The following is a 27235-nucleotide window of genomic DNA, read 5'->3' on the forward strand; positions in this document are numbered from 1 at the left end:
ATGGGCACGAATGTCTAACTTTGTGACACTTAGCACCTCCGTCTATCACTTGTTTGCTCCCGAGCAGAGGAGTTGCTCATGCAGCAGTTATTGGGTCAGTGCACGTTGAAGCCCAAATATTAAAGAATCAGTGCTCCTTGGCCTCACTGTGCTGGGCTGTAAAGTGCAGTTGTTAGCTGCTGCCTCATAAACAGCCTTGCTGCTCCTGGTGTGGGTGTACACATCTGTGAGGAGGCAGAGAGGTGGAGAGCTGAAGCAAAGATCACTTCTATCAGGAAAGCTGCTCTTTTTCTTGCAGCAGAAGTTCTCAGTTCAAACCCACATCCAGTTGGAAACCTTTGCTTGTTACTTAGATTTGCCAATTGATTTTAAGACAATTATCATACACATACAATAAAATGAAGAGAAAGTCTGAAAGAATGTAGAAAGCAACAAGTTTGCAGCTGTAGAACAGATTTTTCTGTTTATCCCTCTGGTAGGTACTTAGTGCCAGTACAGGGAATCACCTTTCCTCTCCTCTTCTGCATCAGTTTAGCTCCCATGTAATGTCTAATCTAGCTCACAGTGGCTTGCATAGCACTGATCTCATTAGTTCAGGCCAGAGCCGAAAACAGTTTTCCAGGTTTGAGTTTACAGTTGTGTTACTCTGAAATCAAAATCAGTTTTGTTTTAGTCTGGTTCAAAGACATTTAAATCAAAATCATCAGAATTTTCCAGGTTATTTACACTTTGGTTTGCTTTTTTGGTTGGTTTGTATATTGTTTGTGGCTTTTTTTTTTTGTTTTGGTTTGGTCTGGTTTTGTTTTGTTTTGGTTTTTTTCCAGAGTGAGTGGGACAATTATAAGAAATTCCAAGTGCTCTTGGAAGGCTCTAGAGGTCTTTTGAGGAGTTCAAAGAATCCCTTGGGTACTGAAATAAACTCACACTTTAGAAACTTCGGGGTGTTTAATTAGTACTCCTTTCTTTGTTCCTGGGTTGCAACAAAGACTCTTTGTCAGCTTTGGGTTAAACTATTAATGAAAAGGGTGTGTTAATTAAACAACTTGCTTATTTCTAATTGGCAAAAGTACTCTAGCCCTCCTTAGGGACTTACAGCCAAGCGCAGCAATGTCTGCTAAGAGATACTCATGAGCTGCTGAGAGATGCCATAGAAAATATTAACATCCAGGAAAAGCAGCAATAGTAGCAATCTTGTGTGGGGAATGCTTCACAAAAGACAAAACATGGATATTCATATTCTCAGGGATCTTCCTATTTTTTTTTCTTTTATTTTTCTTTCTTCACAGTACACAATTTGCATGACTTACAGGTAAAACTTGGTGAGACATTTGCAAAGTTATTTGAAATTTTCAGCTTTTATTGCAGCATGTAGAAACAATATTCAGCTCTTCTTTTTGTTACTTTGGGGGTTTTTGTGGGTTTTTTTTGTGTTTGTGGTCACTAATGTATTAAAGAAAAGCCCTACTGATAATCCCCTCAATTTAGTTAGTATTATGCAAGATAGCCAGCAGCTGGGTTGACAGAATGGCACACAATTATTCCATCCCAGTATGTTATGTCAGTACAAAGAAAAATTTCATGAGATGCAATAGGTTTTAGTTTATATTTCTTTGAAGAAAAAAGTTATCTCTTATCTCTCAGCAACATGGCCTATGCTACTACCTTAGAAAAACATTAAATATTTTGCTTGTACTTTTTTACATGTAAATGTTTTTTAGAACTTCAATACAGATACATTTATTATCTGACATATATAAATTAGTTGGAGAATCATATTTACAAAAAGTATTGAAGAATCCAATTTTTACAGCAGCATTTTGTTGCATACTAAAGCATATTGTGATGAATTAATGCAACACTAAAGTTCATAAAAATCCAGTTTGAATTTGCTAATCTGTGTTGGCCATTTGCTGTTTAACTGAGAAAATAACTAATTTTCATATGGATTAGGAAGACTTTATTTTATGAATTTAAGTAGTTAATGTACCTTAATGGAAATGTGAGTACTGAAAACTATACATTTTTATTTTTTGACAAGATCTTGGAGACATACAGGAATCAGGTGCGCATGTGTGTGTTTCTGTGTGTGTCAAATGTACACAGCTTTAAAATCCAGTGGTTAAAGAAAGACAGAATCTTTACTCTGCCAGCTGCACAGCAGCTGAGGAAGAGGTTTTTAAAAAATGTTTTTTTCTGCTAAACATCCAAGTTATCTTAGATTGGCCAGTATGTATTGCTTATCCAAGGGTGGAACACAAATAATCAACACTTCTTGTCTTAGATTTGGAAAATATTTTTAAGATATAATTATGAGAAGATGCTGATGGGTTTGTCTCATCTGCAGTTTTCCACATCTGTCAGAAAGGTCAGTAACTTTGTCTCCAATTCTTTATAATGTGCTGCAGAAGCATTTCTTAAAAGTAAAAAATTGCCTTGTCTTATAGTAGTCCCAATATTTAGATGGTAATATGAGAAAATGGATTAAATAACCTTTAGAAGAGCTTTTTGTACCTAAAATTTGAGATACTATTGTTTGGTTTTACTAAAATTCTTATTTTAGGTTATATTTTTTTTAACTTATCCTGAAAGAAGTTTTCATCAAGGGCCGTGTGGGTGATGATCTGTGTGGGAAAGAGCTGTCAAAAACTCTTGAAAATGAGGACTAGAATTCAGAGCAGTGTGCACATGCAAGTTTCCTTAATCAGAAGGGGATGTCTAAATGACTTTTAACTTCTTTGTTTACTTCCTATGTTTGATTGAGTAAAATTGCAATAAAACCATTTATTTACCTAGGACTATTTCCTTCCCTCCTAGTAAGAAACTTGAAATTGATTCTAACTAGACATATTTCTTCCCTGAAGTAATACAAAATCTTTGTCTCATGAATGCATAGAGAGGCTTTGTGGCTCATCAGGGTGCCGTGACATTGCAGAGCATTGATTCTGCGGTGTTAAGGGGTGACGTATTTGGTGCTAACGGGCCATCAGAGCATTGGGATTTGAACTGTACACGGAAAGAAGCACTGACTTTCCTGTGGCATGACAGGCTTTTTAAAGCAGTGGGAGTAATGTTGGTCTTACATGGTTCCTCATGTATAAAGTTCAATTATTAATAAGATTTTTTGTGTAATTAAATTAATAAAATCGGATAATATTTTTAAAATTCTGAAAATAAAATTTAATAGTAACTGTTTTGTAAGAGCCACCACTATTCTACATTTTTTTCATTTGTAAAATTTTTTGACATCTAGAGTTTAAAATTCACTCTTGAAAGAAACATTTTTTTTTTATACTGTAATTTGTTAGATTTTTTCTTTTTTTTATCTTTTGCAAAATGTAATCTGTCTTAGGTAAAGATCTTAACTTTTTTTTAGTGTAGTTTTTAGCAGCATACAGGATTTGTTTGCATTTCATGTAATGGCTCTCCTCTTTATATTGGAGGCTAAAGACACCTAAGTGTAAAGCTGTTCCAGTTTTATGTTGCCTTGAAGGGCATCAAATAAAAACCAAAAGAGCATGTGAACCACAGAAGGTTAAAACTGAGCATCTTCTGGTTTTCTATCTTTCAGATGAAGTGGTTTTTTTTTTTAGTTTTAGTGACCTGGAGTGTTTTCTTTGAAATAACATTTTGATTATTTTTTTTTATTTTATAACTTTGATTATAATTATTGTGCAAAAAATAAAACCAGCAAAGTCAAAAAAAGTGACTTTGGAAATTAATCAGATTTATGGTTTTAAAGAATCTACGGGGCTCAAATTATAGATGTTTGCATATTCATTCTGTTTTGTGTTTGAATACCAGTTGTCCAGCAAAGAAATGTAGAATTTTATGTCATATATTTGCTCTGTTTTCTAACATAAGTGTTTTGCTTAAGCAGATTTGCTAGGAAGTGACAGCACTGAAAAATTGGACACAATGACTGCTGGAAGTATTTCAGTTCCCAGCAATCTAAATAGTGCAGAAGAGAGAAAATGAAATATCACCATGTTTTAAAGATGACAGTTTGGTCAAAGACTGCTTTTTACTCTAAAAACAAATTGAGTAAATCAAGTAGATCTAAAATGTCTGCATGCATTGAAGATGCAAAACCTTTTTAGTTCCTTTTATTTTTTTCCTTGCCTCCTCTCTTTTATAAGCATGTGGTAGAACAGTGACTTATTAAATGTAAAACACTCTGTGAGTAGCATAGTTCTTCTGGTTTAATTGTTATCTTTTGATAGTTTTGAATCATAACAGGCTTTCATGAAACATAGTTACATAATCTATATAAAATTTGGTGAAATGAAACTGAAATGAACTCTTATATTCTTCAGATTATATTTTGTAGATAACTTCAGAAGAATATTTTTGTCAGATCTGGTTTTCTAAACCTTCAGTTTCATGAGTTCCTGCTGCACTTCTGTGGATCATGAATCAAAATGTTGATCTGGCCTGTTTGTTTCAATTGTTTTGAGTATTAGTAAGCATCTATAAAGATAGGTTTTGTAAATAGGGTCTTTAAAATAGGAGAGGGGGAAATGCTTATTGAGCATGGCTCTCAACTTGAGCAGATGTAAATGCCTATGATTAAATTCTTGTTTGTCAGTGGGGAACAGTGAGCAGTGGGATAAATGACAAATGTATATTTCTCTTCTGCTACTTTTAAAGGTGGCATAAGACTTGCTGCAAGTGTATGTTTCCTTCACATTTAACTCGAAATATTTTGCAGAAAGAGTTTACGGTTTAAAGTTTAAAGTTTACGGTTTAAAGTTCTGCTGAGAGTGGAACCCACCATCCATAAAGTAAAAACCGTGTGCTACCCACAGTCTGTGCAGATACTGACAAGGAGACACCAGAGACACAAATGTTGCTGCTTTCTTCATGTTCTGCAATGAATTGGTCTTATTTGGCAATCTGCTCCAACACAGCTTAGCTATTGTATTATACTAAAAACTGTCAAGATATTTTCCTTCTTTTTAGTGCTCTCTACAATATCACAAAATGAATTTGCATTGTTTGAAATGCAGCAGATCCAAACAAAAGATCTACAGCCTTGGATTTCTCAAGTTCCTGCCTGATACACAGAAGGGACTTAAGTATTTTTCATCCTAGAAAGCAGAGGGTATTTATGGACCTACATAATGTTTGTTTGTTCCTAGGAAAGCCAGGAGTTGGAGCAAAGCATTAATGTTTTTTCCCTCAGATATGTTACATGAAGTCTTTAAGAAAATATCTTCGAGGGTCTCTCATTTTCTTGAAGAAGCAAAGCCATTACTTAGAAATTTCTCCAAAAATTCTGTTGGTGGGCATCCAAAGGAGGGCTCAAGTTACAAGAAGTAACTACTGAAAAGACATCAGGGAAAAGGTTATGCAAATTTTAAGATGAAATCAGCCCAGGAATCTTGCTATTTGAAGAAAGAGACGCCTTTCATTTGTAAAATGCTCTACAGTGATGCAGAAAACCAATTAAAATATACATGAAGTATACACTCATTTTTAATTTCTGAGACATCCTCCTCTTTGAAACAGAAGCCCCCACAAATAAATATCTGGAATTGTAACCAATCAGTCTTGGCTGGTGTATTCTGCTTGCCAGCCAGGCTAGGCACACTTTCATTGGTGTACATGTGTCTCCTGAAACTTAATTGGGAAAAATATCTTTCCTTGTTCATCCCCCCTCGAAGATATGGGGCAGCCATTTAAACGTGTTTTACTCCTGAGTCCTACAGCTGGTAACATTCTGAGTAGGGGCAGCCATGTAAAACTAAACTGAACTATCCTTCTGTAAAATACCTGGACAGAAAAAAGCCTTTTCCCTCTGCATATTACATGTAATTTAATAGAAAAGAAATGGAGACACACTTCAGACTGATTTTGGGTCCTACAATAAAAAATTTTGCTACTTCACTGGAAAAATATGGGTTTTTTTTATTTTTGATCAAATATGAGAAAAAACCCAACCCTAAACACTAAACTAAACCAGTTTATAGTGTATGTTTAGTACTCTCATATGCAAATTCTGTGCCTATATTAATTTTCCATGAGGAATTTATGAGCAAAAGGATTATTATTTACCTAAAAACTGAAAGTGTGTGAACTATGCTATGTTCAAATCACCAGAGTGCAATCTAATATGAGGTAATTCATCTGATTTTAAAAATATTTGCATGCAACATTTATTGCTTTCCACTCTTCCGATATTTTTCATGTGAATTCTTAGCATGACAGCCTAATTTTGTATTTGACATTATTTCACACATATAACCATTGTCAAATCTAGCTTAATTTTGGTTATTTTATGTTTAATTTAAAAGCGTGTCTAAGAAATTAAAGGTCACATCATTAACTGCATATTTTTTTCTTGTGTTTATCTTCATTCTACATCATATGCTAAAGACAGAAATAACTTTCTCCATTTCCATTAACAAAGAGTGAATAGAGAAGAAAAAGCTATTATTTGCAAAATGTAAAAAAACCCTATGATAATTTTACAGACTTCAGTTAAACCAATCTACCATAGTGTACTCATAAGGCACATTATAAAGTAATCTCTTATTTGTTAGGAAACACCATACTACTCCTTGATAAAGGACTTCAAAAGTTGCAAGTGGTTTAGAAGCATGGAATTTATGTTTCCTTTGAAAGGGAAGGCATAGATACTAAAAAACCCTTCTTGCTTTGAACTTAATTTTAGGAAAGTGAACAGTTGACAATACAGACAGGTTTATGGTATTGTTACAACAATTTAGTGTTTTGCATACATACAGCATCTAAGAATAGCTCTCTTCTTTATAAACTTAGTTTATCATTATGATGCTTCCATAACATAAGTGATTATTTAGATGAATGTACAGACTAACTGAGAATTTGTACCTTTTAAAATCCCTTTGATTGCAGCTTGGAGGTGCACTTAAGAGGAACTCTGGAAGCCTAATTTTATGTTTTGTTTATTGAACAACACTCTCCTTTAATGTTGCTGTTTGAATCTGTATTTGACATCCATGTTTTCTGTGATCTGTTCAAACAGTGGGTTCAACCTATGATGTCTATTGTGACATTTCTTTTCAAATGGCTGGTAGGCTGGTGGAAGTGCTTTCTTTCATCTTCTGACATTTTATTCATAGGTGGTGGGTTTTTTTGGTTTTTTTTTTTTTTTTTTTTTTTTCTTGTACTGGAACATCCCTACCAGGAGAGGCATTGCTGTGATCAGTGAGTTTTCTAGGTGAGAGTGATATCTACTTGTAATTTGGAATTTGATAGAAAGGCTGGTAGGTTTGTCATTTCCTGCCTAAGGATCTTGTATAGAACAGTTAAAACAACTTCCCTAAATTTTTCACTCTCCCTGCTTTCCATAACTTTTTATTTTAGTTCTGGCTGTTCTGTAAGTCTCTACCTTTAGAGCCCTACTGTGCCTTTGGGATAATCTTTGCTGCCTGATGGATGGAGTTTTATTTGCCTGAGAAGGATTCTTTCTGGCCTTGTATGTGTGAGTGGAAACCTTAGCAAGCAACAAATTTAATTGACAGCTATCATTCTGTGTAGATTATACATTAGGCAATAATTTAAAAATTCTCCTTTAAAACAACCAAATATTAATACCTTTAAAAATAAAATTACAATTAAAAAACCATATTTGTCATTTACCTCAGCTTTTTTTATATATTAGACACTGAAATCTTGCCCTTCTTAATTTTCTTTCTGTCTTGGTGAGTACAGTGTGATGGCTAGTGAAATTATAAATACATATAATACTATGTTCGAAGTGTCAAAGGATCAGTAATAGAGAAAACAGATATTTTGCTTCTAGGCAGATTAATTCTGGGACTTGGAATGTATGTCCCCTGTTCAATCAATACAGTTTATTCTTTTCATTATTGCCTTCAGTAGTAGGGGTAGACCATGATTTTATATACACTGACAGATAGGAGGAAGATGGAGATTTTAATACAGAAATATTCTTCATACTTGTCCATGAAGTAAAATCTCTCAAACTCCTTTTCAGAGTCTCAGCTGCACAGGTGTCCATCCCATGTAGATTCATGAGAATATATTTTTTTTAATGGAATAAATGATGAGATCAGAAAATTGCAATGAGTGGGAAATGGAGGGAGATGGGAAAGCAGATGGAGAGATGTACAAAGTAAGGATGTGGTCATCATCAGGATAAAGTGCTCTGACAAATGTCAGCTGAGGTAGACGTTAAAGGGATGATTAAAAGAAAACTTCATTAAGCTATAAGAGCAAGGGAGAGAATCAGGACGATTATTACACTTAGAAGTGAAAGGTTATGTAGATGTGATAGAGATATACATGGGAAAAACAAAAGCTGGAAGCACCTGAGATGAAAGCAAAACCAGGAGTCTGATGTATGTAAGTCAAGCAGGACCATATAGGTGTCAGCACAGAATTCTGAGTGATGCAGAGCAAAGCGTGCCATGTCTTATTTTAAATAAATCTGTTAGGAAAAAATAATAGGTACTGTTTTGTTGGAGAATAGCAAATACAGTATTTATATTTAAGTAGTGGAGAAGATGGAAAAGAAGAGACAAAGGTCTGAAAGTGTGACCTCATCTTTTATCAAGCAGTCGAGAAGAGTTTATATGAAAAAAAAATTAAGCTACTGACATAAAGAGCAAGGGAAGATAGCATGAAAATTGAAAATGCCTTTACTGCAAAGAGTTCATACAAACCAATCTGATAACTTTCTTTGAAAAGATAACCAATTTTCAAGACAAAGAAAATTTAGTAATCTCTCTCCTGGACTTCAGCAATCAGTTGATACTGTGCCACCTGGGAAATTATTTGCACACCTGAGGAAGATGGGTAGTACTAAAGGAATCAAAAAATATGTAAGAAATTCACTTAAATGAGATGGCAATTGGTTTTCTTGCAAAGGTAAGCATGATAAGAAGTTACTTGAGTCAAGAATCAGTCTTAAGAACATTTTTGCTTTATATTTTAAAGCAAAATGAGTGTAAATGTAGCAAGGAGACTTGATTATGGAACAAATAAAATCATGAATTTTTGTGAGAATTAGATTGTGTTAGATGAAGGACTAGAAAACATTCTAGACTTTAGGAGTTAAGACTTAAAATAAAACAAGAAGAAGTTGTAAATTCAGTTAGGAAATAATGATATGGGAGCAGTAGAAAAAAAGAAGAATTTAATAAATTAGGTGAGAATTACTAGGAGCATTAGTGACACAACAAATTTATTTTTGGAATATAAAGCTGCATCAATTTTTGTGCTGCTGTGAAACAGATATAGTCAGGTCATTTGAGAAGTCATTAATGAGACTTCCTCTGAAAAATCGTTTTGTTATTCTAGTCAATCATTTTCAGGAAGAATTAAGCGTACTTTTAAACATTCAGAAAAAGCTGTTTAATAACCATGGAATATAGACTTAGCTGTGGAAGAGGAGACTAAAAGGGCTTTGCCTATTCAGACTTAAGGCTCTGAGAGACGTGCTGTGGCAAGCTAAAATTGGATGGCAGAAGTTGTTATTATCCTCAAGGCACGAATACTTGAAGCTCTTTTGAATCACTTTGTGAACCACTGCTTTGTATATCAGGGTAAACCAAAACTTTTACTTTCATACACCCAGCTGAAGGCTGCAATAGTACATGAGTTCTTTCATAGGCATGCCATGTAATCCTGCCCTGAAGGCTTCAGTGCCCATCACAGGGGTGGAGCAGATGCCAAATATTCCTGCCTCTGATTTTAAGCCACTGCTACATTTACCTCAGAGCCTTGAGAAAGCAAGTGGGAAGAGGAGATGTGATTGTTCTTCATAAATATATTGGGAATAAATATCAGCAAAACTTATTGAACAGTAATATTGTCATAACAGCAAACATGTACTGCTATATGTTTAGTTTAGAAACAGAAGAAAAAAAAAAGATTTCAGCTCTCTGAGATTGAGGTAGCATAAAAATATCTTGATAGTTTTGAAATGGAACTTCATCTGTTCAGAATAATACAATTACACAGATATTTTCCTTCCAGTAAGTTTGTGTATTCCTAAGAAAAGGGAAAAAGAAAACAACAAAATGTGGGCCATGATTTTATGGCCTTAGTTCCATAACAATGGATTAAGCTGTTAGTAGCATTATCTATGCCAAGATCAAGCTACGTTCTCTAAGCTGTTTAAGGAGCAGCACAAACTTCTCAGTGTGAGGTTTGCAGCAACAGAAGCATCTCAAGATATTGGTACTTGTGCTTCTGTTTTTCTGTGAACCCTTTTTTTCTTGACATGGCAGTATTGTGCAGTTTTTTAGGAGGCCCAGAGTCTCTGTGGCTTGATTGTAATAAATAAATAAATCAATTTTATTCTTGTAATGATGGGTTAAGAGGACAATTTTTTGTTTGTTTGGGGTTTTCTTTGTTTGTTTGTTTTTGTTTTGGTAAGAACTAAAATATTCGTTTTGTTGAACTTGATTTATATAACATGCAGAAATCAGTAGTCACAGAAAAAAATATAACAAATTAAATTTAAATGAGGTTAGATGAGAATACAATCATGTTAAACTGTGTACTAAGTCTAGGTGTGTTGCCCATTAAAACTGTTGTCTTTAACTTCTCTTTTTTAAATTTTTATTTTCAAGATTATTAAATTTTTTTAATAATTTAGACCATATTACAGAAATTTTAATTATCAAAATCTATGCATCCCTTTGTGATCATGTGTAGAAGTCCTCATTAATTTCTTATTCAGAAAAGAACTGTTCATGGGCTCCTTTTTGCCCATTTTTTGTCTTATATGTGGCCTTTACATGTGTATACAAATGGCACAACATAAAAAAGTGAATATTTTATTTACTGTTTAATTTTCTTTTGTTTATTTAAGAATATTAAAATTAGGTTTCCTTATGTAACACTTACATTCTAAGGAAATACATTCAGTACAGTTTCTATAGTTCCTCATATCCTATTTTGATTTCTGTCACAAACTGGAAATGAAGCTACATGTGTATAAGAAGTTTAAAAATAGGTTAGAAGTATCTTGTGAAATGTAGCAGGAAATCTACGGAGATATATTTTTATCTGGCATTTTCTGGGGTGGGCAAAAATGAGCATGTTGTGCCTTTCAGTTCCGTTCAAGAATGTTGCAGAAACTTGTAATCTGTCACATTTTTAGTCATGTGTACATGTCAATCAGATGAATATATAATATATATTGCAATCACAACAAATTTGCAGACAGAGATGAAGTTCTAAGAATAAAGTGAAATGAGTGGCAAAAGCCCTCCACAATAAAACTGTACTTGCAGAAGTTAATAATTTTGAGTTAACAGCAATATATTATGGCTGGGATCACTACACTCTGTTAAAGTGTGACTTCTCACTTATTTAATGAAAAATAATTACAATTAATGGCAAATATATATCAATAATGCTCAAAGGTCACTTCCCAATGGCAATGAATATGTAACTTAAGGAAAAGGGAGAAACAGAAATAAAGATCAATAAATAAATTTCAGGTGGGTTCTACAATAATTTTTATGTACTGCAGCGTTGAAATTCTGGAAGAAATGTCCCATTGAAATATTTAGGAAAAATAATTGTAACCTATCAAGAAATTATGTGAAATTATGCCTGTGATTAGCAGGTGTACTCAGCATGTAATAAGAAACTTCTAGGCCTATATTTTAGCATTTTGGACTGGATTAGTGGAGAGTTGCAACCATCTTGCTCATGACAACTGAAACAGTGACTACCAATTCTTCATTTAACTCTGGTGTATGTGCATTTTTGTGAAAGGTAATGGAAGGAGGAACAAGACAAGGGATCTTGTCTTTCCTGGGAGTTAGCAAGATTCATGGGACTTAGCAGGAGTCTTCAACTGCCATAGAAAAAAAATGAGGAAAAGGGGCACCTAATTTAACAGGAATTTGGGAAGAAAAGTTAATTTTCTAATTATTTTCTGTCAATCTTTATGTATGGATGCATCCACTAATGACACAGAGCATGGGGATGTGATTTGGGTGTGAATTTGTCTTCAGTCTAAGTTTGGAGTCCTTCTGTACACATTTCTGAGCATTTTGAAGCATTGATTCGTCCCAGCTTTGTCTTTAGATTGTCATGAAGTGCAGGTGCAAGCCTTCCATCAGTTTGCTCTCTGTGCCTGCAGTGTGTGCCAAAGATTGGCAGGTGATGCAGACCTTGTGGCTTGTTAGGATGTAAAGTAGGGAGGCACAACAAATTGCACTGTCATCCTTGCCTTTGTATGCTGCATCAGGTGTACTGCGGGCAATATAGACACACACAGAGACTTCCATGATTGCTGAGATTTAATGATATAATATATTGCATTTCTGATAAAAAAGATTCAACATTTTGTCTCTCATGTGCCAGGTAATTTGTTTTGCTTGTTTAAGCTTTTCTCTCATGATTTATTATTTGATTTGTTAATTTTAAAAAAAAACTAGTGTCAGTATCTTTGATACAAGAAAGGTCTAATTATAGAAGGTATATGTTACATCTATGAATATTTTTTACCTCAGAAATATTTTATGAATGCACCAGATGCTCACAATTGTGTTTATATTTTGGAGAACAGTATTTAAGATACATGTTAACAGATCCCTGTTCATTGCATACTGGACAAGTCTACTATTCCAGTGAATGTACTCTCCTTGAAGTCAGCCAAACTTAATTTTTATATAAATTTGAACAGCTGTTAAGTTAGTAATTTTGAGGTACTCGATGAACTTAAATGAAAGATACAGATAGATCTATAAAAATAGGTAGGTAGGTAGGTAGGTAGGTAGGTAGGTAGGTACATTACCTGTATTTTTATTGAATGTTTTGGGCTATTTAATGTTCTTGCTGTTTTGTCAAATTAAGTCAGTGTAAATTGAACAAAGAGATTTGTATATAATTTGGTTGGTAATGTTGAAGAATTTTACTAAAGTGTAAATATATTCCTTCTACAACCAAAAGAGAATGTTTTGCTTGCTTGTCCCAGGTGGCTTCCTGTAAGAAGATCATATTTAGATTGAGGAGCAGACATTATTATTTGAGGACATTTAGGAGTCTTTTATGGATAATGTTCATAGAGGAAAAGATGTTTTATAGAGATGCTTGACATTGGTATCCTGCTTTTGTGTAACTTGGTTTTAAATTTACATGTGTGTAACATATTACAAGAAATGATTCATTAAAATAAGGATGCAGTAGTCTGTGACGTAAAATAAATATAAATTATTAATAATTCAACAGTACTGGAAAAGCTGAAAAGACTGATGAATGCCAACCAAATGTGTTATGTAACTACCAATAATGGGTTAATTTTTTTTTGTGTGGATGACCCGATTCCAAATTATATTTTAAGTCCTGTTTCTGAAGAATATATTGGACAGAAACCTTCACTGTTTATCACTAGATGTGCATGTCTATTTAGTGTCTCATTTCCTTCACAAACATATTGATCAAAGTGAGTCAAAGGAAGAGAGTTCTTCCATAGTTTTCCATTTTCTTTATGTCCACCTTCGAGTAAGACAGTTGATATCTGGCATTTTGAAGAATGTAGATGTTCACAGAACTGTTATTGTATACTGTACGTTGCCCACTCCATTTTATCTGGGGGTTGGGTGAAAGAGATGAAGGAAAAGAGGAGTTGCCTGTTTGTTTTCTTGTAAAATTCCCATTTTTTGCTTCTTTCAACTCTCTGTACTGCACTATTAATCTCCTCATTTAATGGAGAAGAGTTATGCTCATCACTGATACCTGAGACATCTATATTATTTTTTACTCTGTCTGCAGTAACTCTGAGTAAGAAAGGGAAGAATTTATAAATCACTCCAATTTATCTATAATTTAAAAACAGCCTGTTTCTAGGCATGTCTGTATGAAACAGACAGTTCTAACTGTCTTTGCTGCCAAAATAGTTGTTCTATGGAATGTGTTTGGATCTAAGGAAGAGAAGTTTTTTGCTCACTAGTGAGATCCATGGTAGAGGATTAAGTCAGCCAAACCCTACTCACATCCCAGTAAGCAGACATATATTTCTGTATTTTTTGTAGGTGGATACAGTGCAGACCACGCAGCACCCTGGCCATATTGAGGAATCATGTAAAATGAATGTATGTGCTCGTAAGTGAATTATTTATGAACTGACACTCCAACTCTAAGGGACGTTGGATCACAAAATCCATGAACTCTCTTTGCTCTTATGTTAAGACACTGATTCCCAGGGGGCAGGGTTGCTGCAGAACTAAGTGGACCTTTAAAGGAAAGCTATTAGAAAAACAAAACAAAACATGGTAAAGCATGATAAAAACTGCTTGAAACAAGAGATTCAGATTACATTTTGGATGCATTTGAAGAGACATTAAATGGAGAATGCAAAGAAGCAAGAATCCAAAACAGGAAAACAAATGGTACATAGAAAGGTTTGGTAAGCAGAACTGATGGTAAGTGGAGGAAGATCAAATACCATCTAATTCAGGAGTATGAATAGGATGAAAGCACTCACCATTTTCTTCTTTGTTCTATCTTTGAAAGGACTGAAATTTGATTAGATGATTTGTTGAATTAGTAACTGGGAGATGAGTGTGAACAAGGTTGAATTTTCAGTGTTTGAATCAATGAAATATTTGTGGTTTGATGAAAAAAAACCAAAAAAAAAAAATAAAAACCACCCTGATAATATGCTAGATAAACAAAGAAAAAATATACCTCAGGACTGAAATTCTGGAAATCTAGAAAGAGTCTCAGTATTTGAAAATCTTTGACCTGCTCAGGGACGTGAGGGAGAGCGTGGAAGAGGATTCAAGTCAAGTGACATAAGGTCCTTCAGATTTTGCTGAGAGAAATGGCTCTCAAAGGAAGTTGAGGTAGATACAAAGAAGAAACCAAACATGCTAAATGACTATCAGCAAATAGGGAAATCAACAGCCACTCACATGGTGAACATAGAGATTGGTTGCTAAAGACAACTGAATTCACTTGGCCAGAGCACTCCAGACTAGAATAATTGTATCAAGGATTGTATAAATGCCAGTATCAAAATCATATATACAGAAAATCTCCAAATCTGCAGTCACTACTAAGTTATATGCACCACATAAAAACAAAGACTATAGTGCCAACTCCAATTTTATATGTGTGTGTGTGTATATGTATATACACACATATACACCAATTTTTATATTCATTTTATATATGTATTTGGATATTACTCTATATATCAGCTTATGATTTAGAGAAAGGCTGAATATTTCCTCCAAAATATTTTATTTAGTCATACCCTTCATTGTAAGAAGCAACAAAAAAGGATATTTGAATGATAATTTTCCAACAAGGTTTTTTTCTTAGGAATAAAGCATAACTTCAGCCCATTGAAGATTGTGATGTAAATCTGGTATAGCTGTGTGAGAAAATGACATGATATTTGTAACAAGAATGTATATTGTGACTTGCCTTCAGAGTATGGCTTTTCAACTGTATGAACAAAAATACTGAAAAATACTTTTTCTCTCCTGATTGTTATGTGTTTATGTCTGAATTAGCTCATCCTTTGTGTTTATCCCTTCAAAACTGATAGTCTGCCACTCTTTCCCATTTGGAGTAATTAGTTCTGAGTGGAGGAATTTATGATACAGTAGGGGCTTTGACCTCTTTATTGTACTGAGATATATTATCAAACTTCAAAGTCAGTAGGCTGCTACCACATTGATTTTGTTTTCTGTGAACAAAATCAATGAGGAAAATTAAAATAAAAAAATCAATTCTTTCATTTTTGAATTGATTCAGGTTTTCTACATGGACATTGCTTATTTAAACTTGATTGCTAGTCTGGAACTTCAGTAATTCTGCATAGAAGAAATTATTAATAAAATAAACAAAGAAAATTAAAATTAAGACATGCAGGAATAAGAAGGAAAAAGATGCAAAAGAGATCAAGAAAACCACTTGTTTAGGAATATCAATAAAGATTGGTGCCAATATCTTTGTCAAAAAAATCAGCACACAGGTTGCTTCTTTTGCATTTTCTATCCTTTTTCCTTAGCTCAATTGATGCTTAGAAATAATGTATGAAATACCTGCAGTCCATGGACCATATTTTGTGAGAGCATTTCAGAGCATTTGCAAATCTTACCTAAAGATGAGAGAAAAAAAGGGAAAAAACCACCAAAGTATTTAAAATGTAACATTTCACAGAAATAAATACACTAAGTACGCAAATATGTTTGTGAAATTTTCAGCCTTTTTCTGAATATAGACCTTATCTTAGAAAAAAATTTCAATGTGGAACATGTCAAGGCATTGTTAAGTACCTCTGATCAGATTCTTATCTCAAATATAACAATTTTATTTCAATAAAATTATTCTTCAACTGGAAATGAAATCAAAATTGCATCTTCTGTGTTCATTGCAATTTCATTCTTCTGTATTTAATTTTCTGGTCAGAAGCAATTGCCAAGAAAGAACCCTTTAAAAAAAATTGTGGAACTACTCTAATTTTCAGATTTCAGAGAGTTCAGCAGTCAAGCAATTTGTATGGAATAAAAGCACTTTTATATTGCCTCCTGCTACAACACCACTGAGGAAAGGGCAGCAAAACAGTGGGAGACCAAATGAAGAGGTTTTTTTCTTCTGTTATATCAACTTGCAAGATACTGGGAGCTTCAGAATTGCAAGGGGTAATATAGCTTTTATGAACTATTTCTTTCCTCTTTGCCTCCCACGGCTGCTTCATTGATGGCTAGTGTCTTTTTTTATGTCAGAATGAGGGAGTGAAAGATATTTGTGACGAGTGACATTCTACTTTCTGTTTGCTGTTGTCCTGCTTGGATGAGAGAAAAAATACATCCATCTGACTCTCATTTTCCTATATTTTAGGAAGTGGCTAATTTAGAGCTTTTAAAGACAAATCTGCATTTTCTTATCATATGACCAGGCCAAATAAACCCAGAGCTTTGTTGTATGAGACCACCCTTTTTCCAGTATCACTTTATTTTCAATTGTTTTATACATGAACACTAAAAAACAAGATATGTCAGTAGGAAACTATCAGGCAAGTTGTGATATGCAATTTTTTCAGCTAGTTAGAAAACAAGTTAGATAAATTATTAGTAGGAATATTATATGAAATGGCAAAAGAAGATCTCTTTTTCTCTTCTTAATGGTTCTACTTCTGGTGAATGTATGCTGTCACAATTTGTAGAGGCACTCTCAGTGGTGCCAAACACAATTTTACATATAAATGGTGCAGTAGAAATGGTCTTCCATTTCTGGTAGTAGTCAGCTTGCTAAACTATCTGTCAAACCTAGACTAAAGGATTAAGTTAGATAAACTTGCACCACACTTCAGTTTCAGGGTTAACAACACAATTCAATTCAAGTAAATATTTTTGCAAAGGCTCATAAGCAATTTAAAACCTTCACCTGAGATTTCTCAAGCTTACAAAAAATCTCTGTCTCTTATTGCAAGCTTCATATAGACCCATAAGAACAGATCCTTGGATTTACCCACTCATCATTTAAAAAGACTGGACAATCCATGCTTTAACCCGTTACTCATTTTACTCTTTCAGAGTCATTCAATAGACTGAATTTTGCTGAGCTAGTAAAAGATAGCTTTGTACTCTCAAATGCACCAGCTATATTTAAATTTCCAATGTATACTTAATTATGCATTCTTACAAACTCAGTATTATCTCCCTTTTCATTGGGGAAAATTAAGCTATTGTGCTTGCAGACATTATATCTGACTTTTGACATTTCATTTAGGGAAAACTATAAATATGTGAAATGCTGTTCCATCTTCTATTTTGTCCTCTATATTTTACCAGAATCTACATTAAGAGATGGCAATTATGACAAATGTTTTAAATCCTTTCGCTCACCATGAACATGCCCACAATTTCACTGTTTAGCAATAAGCTCTTTGTTTTTGTTGGAATGTGTTCCTGAAATATCAAGAAGCCACAATTGAATTCTATTCTCCATCATACCCCAGTAGATTGCCATTTCAGCAGTGAGTTTTCCTTTGATCTGCAGTTCCTAGGAATGGCATCTATCACAGGAAACCAGTTTGTTGCCCTTTCTAAGGGATTTATGGTGCTAATGAGGAAGAAAAAAGAAAAGGTTTGTTATGACTCCTGGCAGTTACCACAGAGCCCTCAATATTCTTCAGTGGTGGAATTCAAGAAAGGCATTAATGTTTCTACATTCAGTTTAAAATTAATTATCTTCCAAATCAGATTAGTTTTCACATTTAAACAGTCTTATTCTAGCCCAGTAACACTATTTTGAATAGCAACTGCCAACCAAGCTAATTAAAATAATTAATTTTTTTATTATTTACTTCTATAAATACTATATTTATTTATATATTATCTATTGGAAATATAACAGAGAAAAATGTTCTACGGGAGTTTAAAAAAACCTGATTATGCTCTGTAGCCTATTTTATCAGGCTTAATTATCTGTTTGTGCTACATTTTGCAGAGTTTTTATTCAGGAAAGCAGGATTTTCAATTGGCTTTTGACACAAAATAACCTTTCTTTAAACTGTGAAACTCTGGGCAGCCAATTGTTTCTGGATAAAAGGTATCACTTCCTGACTATTGTCTAGAGCAATTTTATTTTAGCAAGCACCAGCAAAAGAGTGGTATATAAACTAATTAACCTCGTAAGAAGTGTGGGCAGAGTTCGATATCATGAATGTCCATCTGCTTTTCCTTTTTACTCTCAGAAGAATGATCATTTTCCTCTGCTTTCCAGCCTGTATTGTCAGAATGGTAGAAGCTCACAGGGAGCAAAGATAACTGTGGCCAGTCTCAGCTTTCACCTCCAAAAAGGGAGTTAGCATGTAGCCAGTTGTACAGGCATGATTTTAACAGGTGAATTATTTTAATTTTGTAAAGTTTAGCATCTCACTCAGCTGCATACTGTTACAATCAGTAGGAAGTAGGCATATGTGGGCACCATTTCATTCAGCCTAAGTTTTTTTTTTCTAATATTCAGGATGAAACCTATTTTGGTGTCTCTGAGAGTCTACAGAGAGACTTAATCTCAGGGGAATTTTATGTGTTCAAGCTCAAAATCTTTCTGCATCTAGTGTCAGTTCAAATGGAACACTTTTAAGCAGAAATGTCTCAACACACTTTGTTTTAACATACATCTAATGATAGAAGACAGTTTGTATATTTGACTTGACTGACATAACAACACCATTTTCATGGAGGGGCAGAAAATCAATCTACCTGTTGGAGATCTAGAAACCAGAAAATTTGATCTCTGTTCCTAGATCTGCCACTAGTACCCGCTTCTTTGGGGTTACACCTGTGAAAAGGGTAATTTTCATTGTCTCAGTCAGAGAAAATGCTTTGATCCTTATTTTTTTTTTTTTGTTGGATTACTTACAAGGTATAGTAATGAGAACCATAGAAATGACTGCAAACAGTATTATGATGTTGTAGAAATCCTTCAATATCTTCTATTTCACTGAAGATGGGAGAACTGTTTTTCAGAGCAAATCTTTTTTTTCTTCTTAACAGCTACAAACTGCCTCCTGGCCAAAGTGCTTGAAAGAGATATTAATTTTCATCACTATGTATATGGGACAGTTATATATATATATATATATATATATATATATATACACATCTATCTATCTATCTATCTACCTACCTACCTACCTATCTATCTACCTACCTATCTATCTATATATGTTTCAATGCACTTTTATCCAAAAATGTTTTGGATTTAACCACTCTGCAATTAAGAAAAAAAAATTTGCAGATTACATTTTTATGCTTAAATATTCTACTATTAATAAAAGTAGTTATTAAATTTACATTTTATGTTGATTTTGAATATAGATACCACATCTGTTTTTATATAAGTATTTAATGACTGTGAAATATGAATATATTGACATGGTTAGTGGGTAAAGTTTTTCAACAAATTGAGGAAAAGACATGGAAGCAATTAATTCAATAGTATTAAGAAACGATTGTTTGTGTACTCAGTGCTGGTAGTGACACAAGGATACATGAGCTTTGTCCTGAGAAACTTACATTATAAAGAGAAAACTAGACAAGCTGTGGAAGATTCAGTGTTTTTCTTGTTGCCTTTATCCTGCTTCCATCCCTCATTTTGAAATACTCCCCGTGGATGGCATTAAAAAGTTGTGAATTAAAGCTCCAGGGAGCCTGAAAGCAGCAGCTATAGGCAGTGTTGTGGAATAAAAAGGGTAGACTTCCTGATGCAATTAGTCAGGTGTTTCCTATGCATGATAAAGAGTTTATAGTGCAAAGAAGATGGTGAAAGAAGAATGAAAATTGTACAGTTACATGTGGCTGTAAAATTGATGTCGTGTAGTGACGCCATGTCATTCTCAGCTTCTTTTTCAGATGCTTTAAAAGTATTTGAATTCTGAGGATCTTACAGAGATAAGGAGTTGATAATTGCTGGTTACCTGTTGAGTTCGGTTTTTGATCTTTCAGGGAAGATCAGTTTGAATATTTTTATAATCTGACTATAGCTCTTGAGCAAAGCTTGTGCCTTTCTCATGTACAGACATTGGATCATTCCTAAAGTACTTGAATGAATGCAAGGAGCTAAACCTAATAAAATCTCTAGTTGCAGCCTCTAGTTTTCCTCTATTTTTCTTACATTGATGATGTTGATTTCTGGCATTAATATTGAAATAATGAAAAGGTAAAGACGTAGGGGCTGTACTTATAAACTGTTTTTAAAGTTTTAATCTCCCATTTAAAAAGGATATTTAATTTTCAAATATAGCATTAGATTTTAAATATGACAAAGTTTCATTTTGTGCTGTGTTGTGGAACACTTCTGTCCAGCCTTCTGCACTTTGCTTTTAATCATTCTCACTGAAATTAGAACTGTCAGAGAGAAGCACCAGACAGATTTTGATTTCTCTTGAAAAGTTATTTTGGATAGATAACTTTTGAAAAATAGATGCTATTTTTATACATATCTTTAGGGTGATTTTTTATATTAGTTTTTTTGTACTTTTGGTTGAGTTTGTGGCTTATTTTAATACATGTCAGTGTAAAAAGTGCTTTCAGAAAAATAGGATTTATAACTATGGGAGGTCAGACAGTAATGTCAGAATCTCTGCTTTACAGAATTCATTACTGTAAGTAATGATAGAAGATGATACATTAGCAAGTCCTGAAACAAGGCAGAAGATTTTTGAACTGCCATTTAGTCCATTAACTTTCTAGAATCCCCTTGATATTTTTTTAGATTTCTGCTTATATATAATACATGCATACAACAGGACATATTTCTATCTTAGTGCCTACTTCAGTAGAGGCTGCAATTATACCATGAGCTGCATTAATTTCAAATGAATTATCTGTTTACTACATAGAACTGGGAGGTGGGAATTGGGGAACTTGTTTATGACACTGACCTACTATCCCGGGATGAAAGAAGCCACCTTAGATCTCTGTGCCTTGACTGTCTCATGTATTAAATGCATGTAGGGCAGCTTACATTGCAATACATGGTAGGAACTGCTTAAGTAAATTCTATCCATAATACATGAGTGTCAATGGGAATTTGCTGATTTATGCCCTACCATAAAATTTAGGGAAACTCCTCACTTCCATATGTGCAGTGTTTTTAGATGCTGGAGTTAAAAAATTAGAATCATGAGGTCTGGCATAATGATTTCAGCTTTGCCATTATCAGAATAATAATTTTTTTCTCCTATTAATATGATGGGGAAAAAAAGCAGAGAATTATCCTTAAAATATAACCATTTCATTTTTTGCATAATTCATTGGAAATATACTAAAATATTTCTCTTATAGTGCACCAGCTCTGCTGGATTTGTGGTGTTCTGGCCATGTTGAACTGCACCAGGAGAGACTTATAATGACTACTACAGTTCATGTAGGAAATAGTGTTGAATTTTCAAAAATCTTTCCTATTACTTACTCCAGTGATTAACTCTTTGAAACAATACGACCCTTAAGTGTAGCTACCAGACAGATGGACAGATGGTTATCCACAGCTCGCAATAACCAGTGTGAATTCAGCCAGGTGCCAGCTAGGAACATTCTGGACATCTGTATCATCTCTCTGGCTTATTCATCTGTCTCTCAGGGCCTGTACAGATGCACCAGCTGCTTCCCTGCATGCCATACCCAGGAAAGACATGGCAATTGGAATTCTTGTCCCCAGACATGGATTTCAAGGGATGGAGCACAACTGGATTCATAACTCACTGTGTGAACTTCATGATTTTTTGTACACCAACAGACTTTATGTTGCACATATCTAATACCTCAGTAGATATCCAAACTTTCATAATACTTTGCAGTACTGCATTTTAGCACAGAATATAAATATGGCAAATCTCTACTTTTAGGAAAAAGTAGAGTGAATAATGTTACCTGAAGAAGTACTACTATTTAAAAAAACCCGGAAGATTAAATTATCATTAGATCTTTTGATACTTAGCTCTGCAATCCATTGAAATTCTGCTGAAGAGATTTGTACTTTGTGTGGATGGAATGGTTGCCAATCATTCTTCCCTCATCTATTATCTTATTCAAATTAATACTGATAAGCTTGAAAAATCATAAGTAGCTTTAGCCACTCTGTAATCTGCTTTTAATAGAAATAGGAATGAATATAGTCCATATGGTAACCTGGATGATCTAACTTGAATTATTTCTGAGATAAGATCAAATACATACCTGAGTTTTGGTTACATACCCAATCTCAAATTATTTTCATTACAAAATAAAATCTCCTTTAAATACACTTAGGCTGAGGCCATCTGTTAATTTCATAAACCCTAGAGCCTCATCCTAAGTTTTTAAACTGAATAAAGCATTCCTACACTACCTTACCATGGAGGTCATAACGTCAGAGGAGGAAATTGTGAGATGAGTTTGGAGTGCTGCATACTGGAGTGAAAGGATGAACAACATTTGACTTTTAAAAGTCTTCTGACTCAAGGAAGTAAAAGGAAAATGCAAGTCAGTGACTTCAGGAGGGTTTGAATCAGGATTTAGTGTGGTAAACTGTCAAATTGTCTGATGTTACATATGACTAGGTGAGGATAAACAGTATGCTACTTCATAGAAAAGACTTCCAAATAATGGTATCAACCTACTATAGAATAATAAAATACTTTGTATTTTTATTAAGTGATGTGTTTCAGTTAATTGAAAGTGTAGGTGATTTCAGACAGAGAGAGAGAAAAGGGGATTTTTTTAAAAAAAATCTAATATTAACCCCCTCTTGGGGTTTCAGAATTGTGTTTAAAACAATAGTCCTATGTTCCTGTTTCTGAACTAGTCATTAAGAAGAATATACAGCAGAGAAATCATAATTTTGACTTCCCTTTATAATTATGGATCCATTTCTGTATTACACTGTCTAGAGAATAGTACAGCTGCTTAAAAAGAAGCCTTGCTTCAGCAGTGAGAAAGCTGCACATCATGTGTTAAAGCTAACAGCAAGCATGTAAACCTTAAAATTATTTATCACCAGGGTGGTGTTGGGGCACTTCTAAACCAGAGGGTTCCAATCAAGCTGTGTGAAGTCTGCAGTGATATGAAGGAACATTTTTCTGATTGTCAGAAGGTGTTATGGGCTCAAAGTTTTCTTTTGCATTTCAATGGCAATATGAAATGCTGTGAAAGTACAGAATCTTAATATGCATAAAAATTCCTCATATTATTTTTTTATCTTGTAGAATCTAGCCAGTTTAAAATACAGGAAGTAATTACATTTCGTTAAACTGTTTTATTAAACTTGATTGATTTCCCAGAGATATTGCTACCTGTCACTGAGAGCTGTTGCTGTGACAATTGTTTATTGTGGTGTAACAATAGCATCACATTCCTTGGAGTAATATGTGAGAATTGGATAACATAATGGACTTCCAGGGCCTTTGTGAAACACCATTTTCTCCTTTTGCTCATTTTGTATTAAATAAGTACCAGCCTGTGTTTGTGGGTTAATATATGCATACCATTTGGAATGTACTTAGTGACATTATGTAATTCACAGATGTTTTATTATTCATAGTACTGTGCATTCATAGCTCTCTGTAGTCACTATTGTGCAAAAAATCTAATGAGGGAGAGTCTGTGTGTGTTTTGCTGCTTCTTTAGTCTTTTTAAATTCTCATTCACTCATTCACAAACAGAGGGATGTAGTACCCTTTCCTGCATTTTGACTCATAGCATGGAAAGGATTAAAAATACGGATTTCTCATAATTTGTGCATGCTTATTTCCCACCATAAAAACACAGGGTAGGACACAAAATATCCCAAGATCTTATCTTTCCACTGTAATTGCATTGTACTGTAATTTATCCCTATGAGAGGAGGTGGTTAGTCTAAGTATTAGATAAGGATTTTATGTACACTTTTTATAGGCATAAATGAAATCACACTGTTACAGACAGAAGTGAACTAAAGAAAAATGAGAGAGCTCCTCAGTTTCTGTTGTTGTTATCTTAAATCATATTAGAAATGCTTTCTCCAGCGGGTTTACCAATTCACTTTCCTTGATTTCATCATCTGATCAGCACCAGACCACTAGCTGATGAAAGAGAAAGTCCTTGTTACTGATTGCAGTGGCATTAATCATTTTCTATTAATAAAAACCATAGTGTCTCAGTGCAGTAGTTCTGCTGAAGAACTAATAAATCATAAGAATTAAATAATCTTCAATAATCCTTACTGGAATCAGAATTTTTATTCAGAATTTTGATACCCCCTTTTTAAAACCTCTTTCTTTGTTTTCTTATGAGTTTTTTTCTTTTTTTTCTTCCCTGTTACTAATGCATTCTTTGTCACATATTTTTGAACCAGCTTTTATCTTTATCCCTTTTTGGACTGTGCAACCATAAACCCTTTAATTGTTTTTTCCTATTACCATATTCATCATTATTTTATTTCATGTTATAATATCCTTTTAATTATTACAATGAAATGTAGTAATTCACTTGGTAAAAAATGATTCTCACTTAAACATTCATTTCTTCAGATTTGGTTTGTGTGTTTTTTACATACAGTGGCAAGTTCTTTTTTTTTTTTTTTTTTTTTTATTTTTTTTTTTTTTTTTTTCTCTTTCTCCATGGGGAATTATTCTTCCCTGGGAATGCTTTTGGTGAAAATTGGATCTCCCTGTGCTTAGGTTCCCTGGTGTACAGGTCTGTCATCTCTGACTAGCTGACTTTGTGGAAAAGAAAGTTGTAGTCCTATGTAGTTTAACCTATCTCTCACTAATATCTTGCAGGAAAAACAAACCAATTTTTAATGTTCCAGCTTTCTTTGTTGGGCCAATGATAGCCTTGCCTTCACAGAGCCTGAGATAAGTATTAGGAAAGCAAATAACTTGAATAAAAAAATCTGACACTTTTGTAAATGCTGTACTTTTCCACTTAAAGTGTTTTGAAACTATGCTTCCGATTTTTTTAATATTCAGTCATTCACTTTGAAGTTTTATTAATTTATATACCACTGCAGTAAATACACATGTAAAGGCCTTTAGTGCAAAACATAAACTTCAGTCAAAATGCTGATAAGGAGAGTGCTGACAAACCCCAGGAACACAGAGACTAATGTAAAATCTGAGGCAGAGATGGAAAAGTTGAGTTTCTGTCACATTTAAGAGTTAGTGTAAGAAGGCGTTAGGAAAGTGATATTTTTTAAATCACCCATGTCCAGTGATTGTTATTAATGTGAAATATGCTCCTGAACACATTCTTTGTCCTCTGTTACTATTCTGGCCTCCCATGACTGCGTTAGCAATTGGCAAGCTGCACTCTTCATTCTGGATGAAGTTACAATATTCCAACTTGGTTTTCAGAGCTGTGTCCCCTTTTTGTGTTTCTAATAGAACTTTGATAATGGGATGGTTGGGTCCAAAGCCCCAGTTTGAAGTCTAGCAGTGGTCCATGTTTATAATTTTTAGGACAGAACTTACTGAACTTGCTGTTCTTGCTGAATAGAAGGGGCAGAAAACATAAAGCATTCACTGTTCATTTTGATTCGGCTTGCAAAATTTATGGAATGTCATATGAATGACGTTTTGGCAAAATAGCTTATATGAGGTTCCCCAAATGGTGAAAAGGCCTTTTTTGGAGCTCCAGTGGATATCTCAGAACTCCTGAAAACAGGCAGTGCAATTAATTCTAGTTATTTGCTCTGCTTTAGTTTTTGTTGGCTTTGTGAAGAGTAATGGATTAAGGTTTATAATGATTTAATATCAAAACTTGAGAAGGCACTGAAAATATTTGATTAATTCCTACTATATTGTCTTTTCTGTGTGGACACTGGTATTTTCTAGCTGTTTAGTTTACTCCCCCTCATGTCAGAGTTGGAAACTGGACGTTGCTAATCTTACTCAGGCAGATTGATACTATCTTCACACTGTACAAGGGCACCAAGTAAATTTCCAGTCATGGAAATCATATTATCATACACAGGAGCAACACAGGGGTTGGATTCTGTCTCTGGTTCTTTGTCAGCATGATAGCAATTTCCAGATTTAGATCTGATGAATATAAATGGACAAGAATATGTATTCTCCACAATGTATAAAGCAAAATGCTCAGGGCAAACTAGCTGCTGTTTGGTTTTATGTGGAACAAAATATAAAAAGCAGCAGTTAGCTTCTGCCTGTGTTTGTCCCTCTAGAATTTCTTCTTCATTCTCTAAGATCACCTACCGGAGACATTCTGGGATTTTTCTGTTTCAGATTTTTGGTTTTATATATGTAGAGAACACTGCAAGGAGAAATACAAAGAGAAGGATGAGACAGCTGATACCTTGAAACAGGACTGCTCACTGTAATGTCAAAGATAGGTGGAAAAATACAAATAATGGACAAAGCTCAACACAGAGTTCTCTAAAATGAATATTTTTTGTCTTTTATAACTAGGTTCCAGCTACAGAATCACAGAATGACAGAATAGTTAGGGTTGTGAGTGACTTCAGGAGATCACAGAGTCACTTAGAGCAGGCTACACAAAAACTTTCCATCCAGGTGGGTTTTGAGTATCTCCAGAGAGGGAGATTCCATAACCTCCCTGGGCAGCCTGTTCCAGTGCTCTGCCACCCTCAGTGTAAAGCAGGTCCTCCTCCTGTTGAGATGGAACAACTTGTGTTTCATTTTATGACCATTGCTTCTTGTCCTTTCACTGGCACCACTGAAAACAGTCTGGCACCATCCTCTTGATACACAATTTAAAAATATTTGTATTTATTGATGAGGTCCCCTCTCAGTCTTCTCTTCTGT

At 34.2% G+C, this 27235-nt stretch overlaps 1 protein-coding gene across 6 annotated transcripts in view; it reads left to right on the forward strand.

Annotated features, from left to right (window-relative positions):
- Positions 1-27235, forward strand: part of PCDH7 (protocadherin 7) — a 265893-nt gene that overhangs the window by 34391 nt on the left and 204267 nt on the right. For 3 of the 6 annotated variants that reach the window (XM_064711916.1, XM_064711917.1, XM_064711919.1), the window contains exon 2: positions 14004-14063. The exons of the other annotated variants lie outside the window; for them this stretch is intronic. In XM_064711916.1, coding sequence (XP_064567986.1) covers positions 14004-14063 — 60 coding nt within the window. The remainder of the gene's footprint in view (positions 1-14003; positions 14064-27235) is intronic. 6 annotated transcript variants of the gene reach the window in all.

The sequence above is a fragment of the Zonotrichia leucophrys genome, chromosome 4 (assembly GCF_028769735.1).
Source record: "Zonotrichia leucophrys gambelii isolate GWCS_2022_RI chromosome 4, RI_Zleu_2.0, whole genome shotgun sequence".
NCBI classification, from domain to species: domain Eukaryota; kingdom Metazoa; phylum Chordata; class Aves; order Passeriformes; family Passerellidae; genus Zonotrichia; species Zonotrichia leucophrys.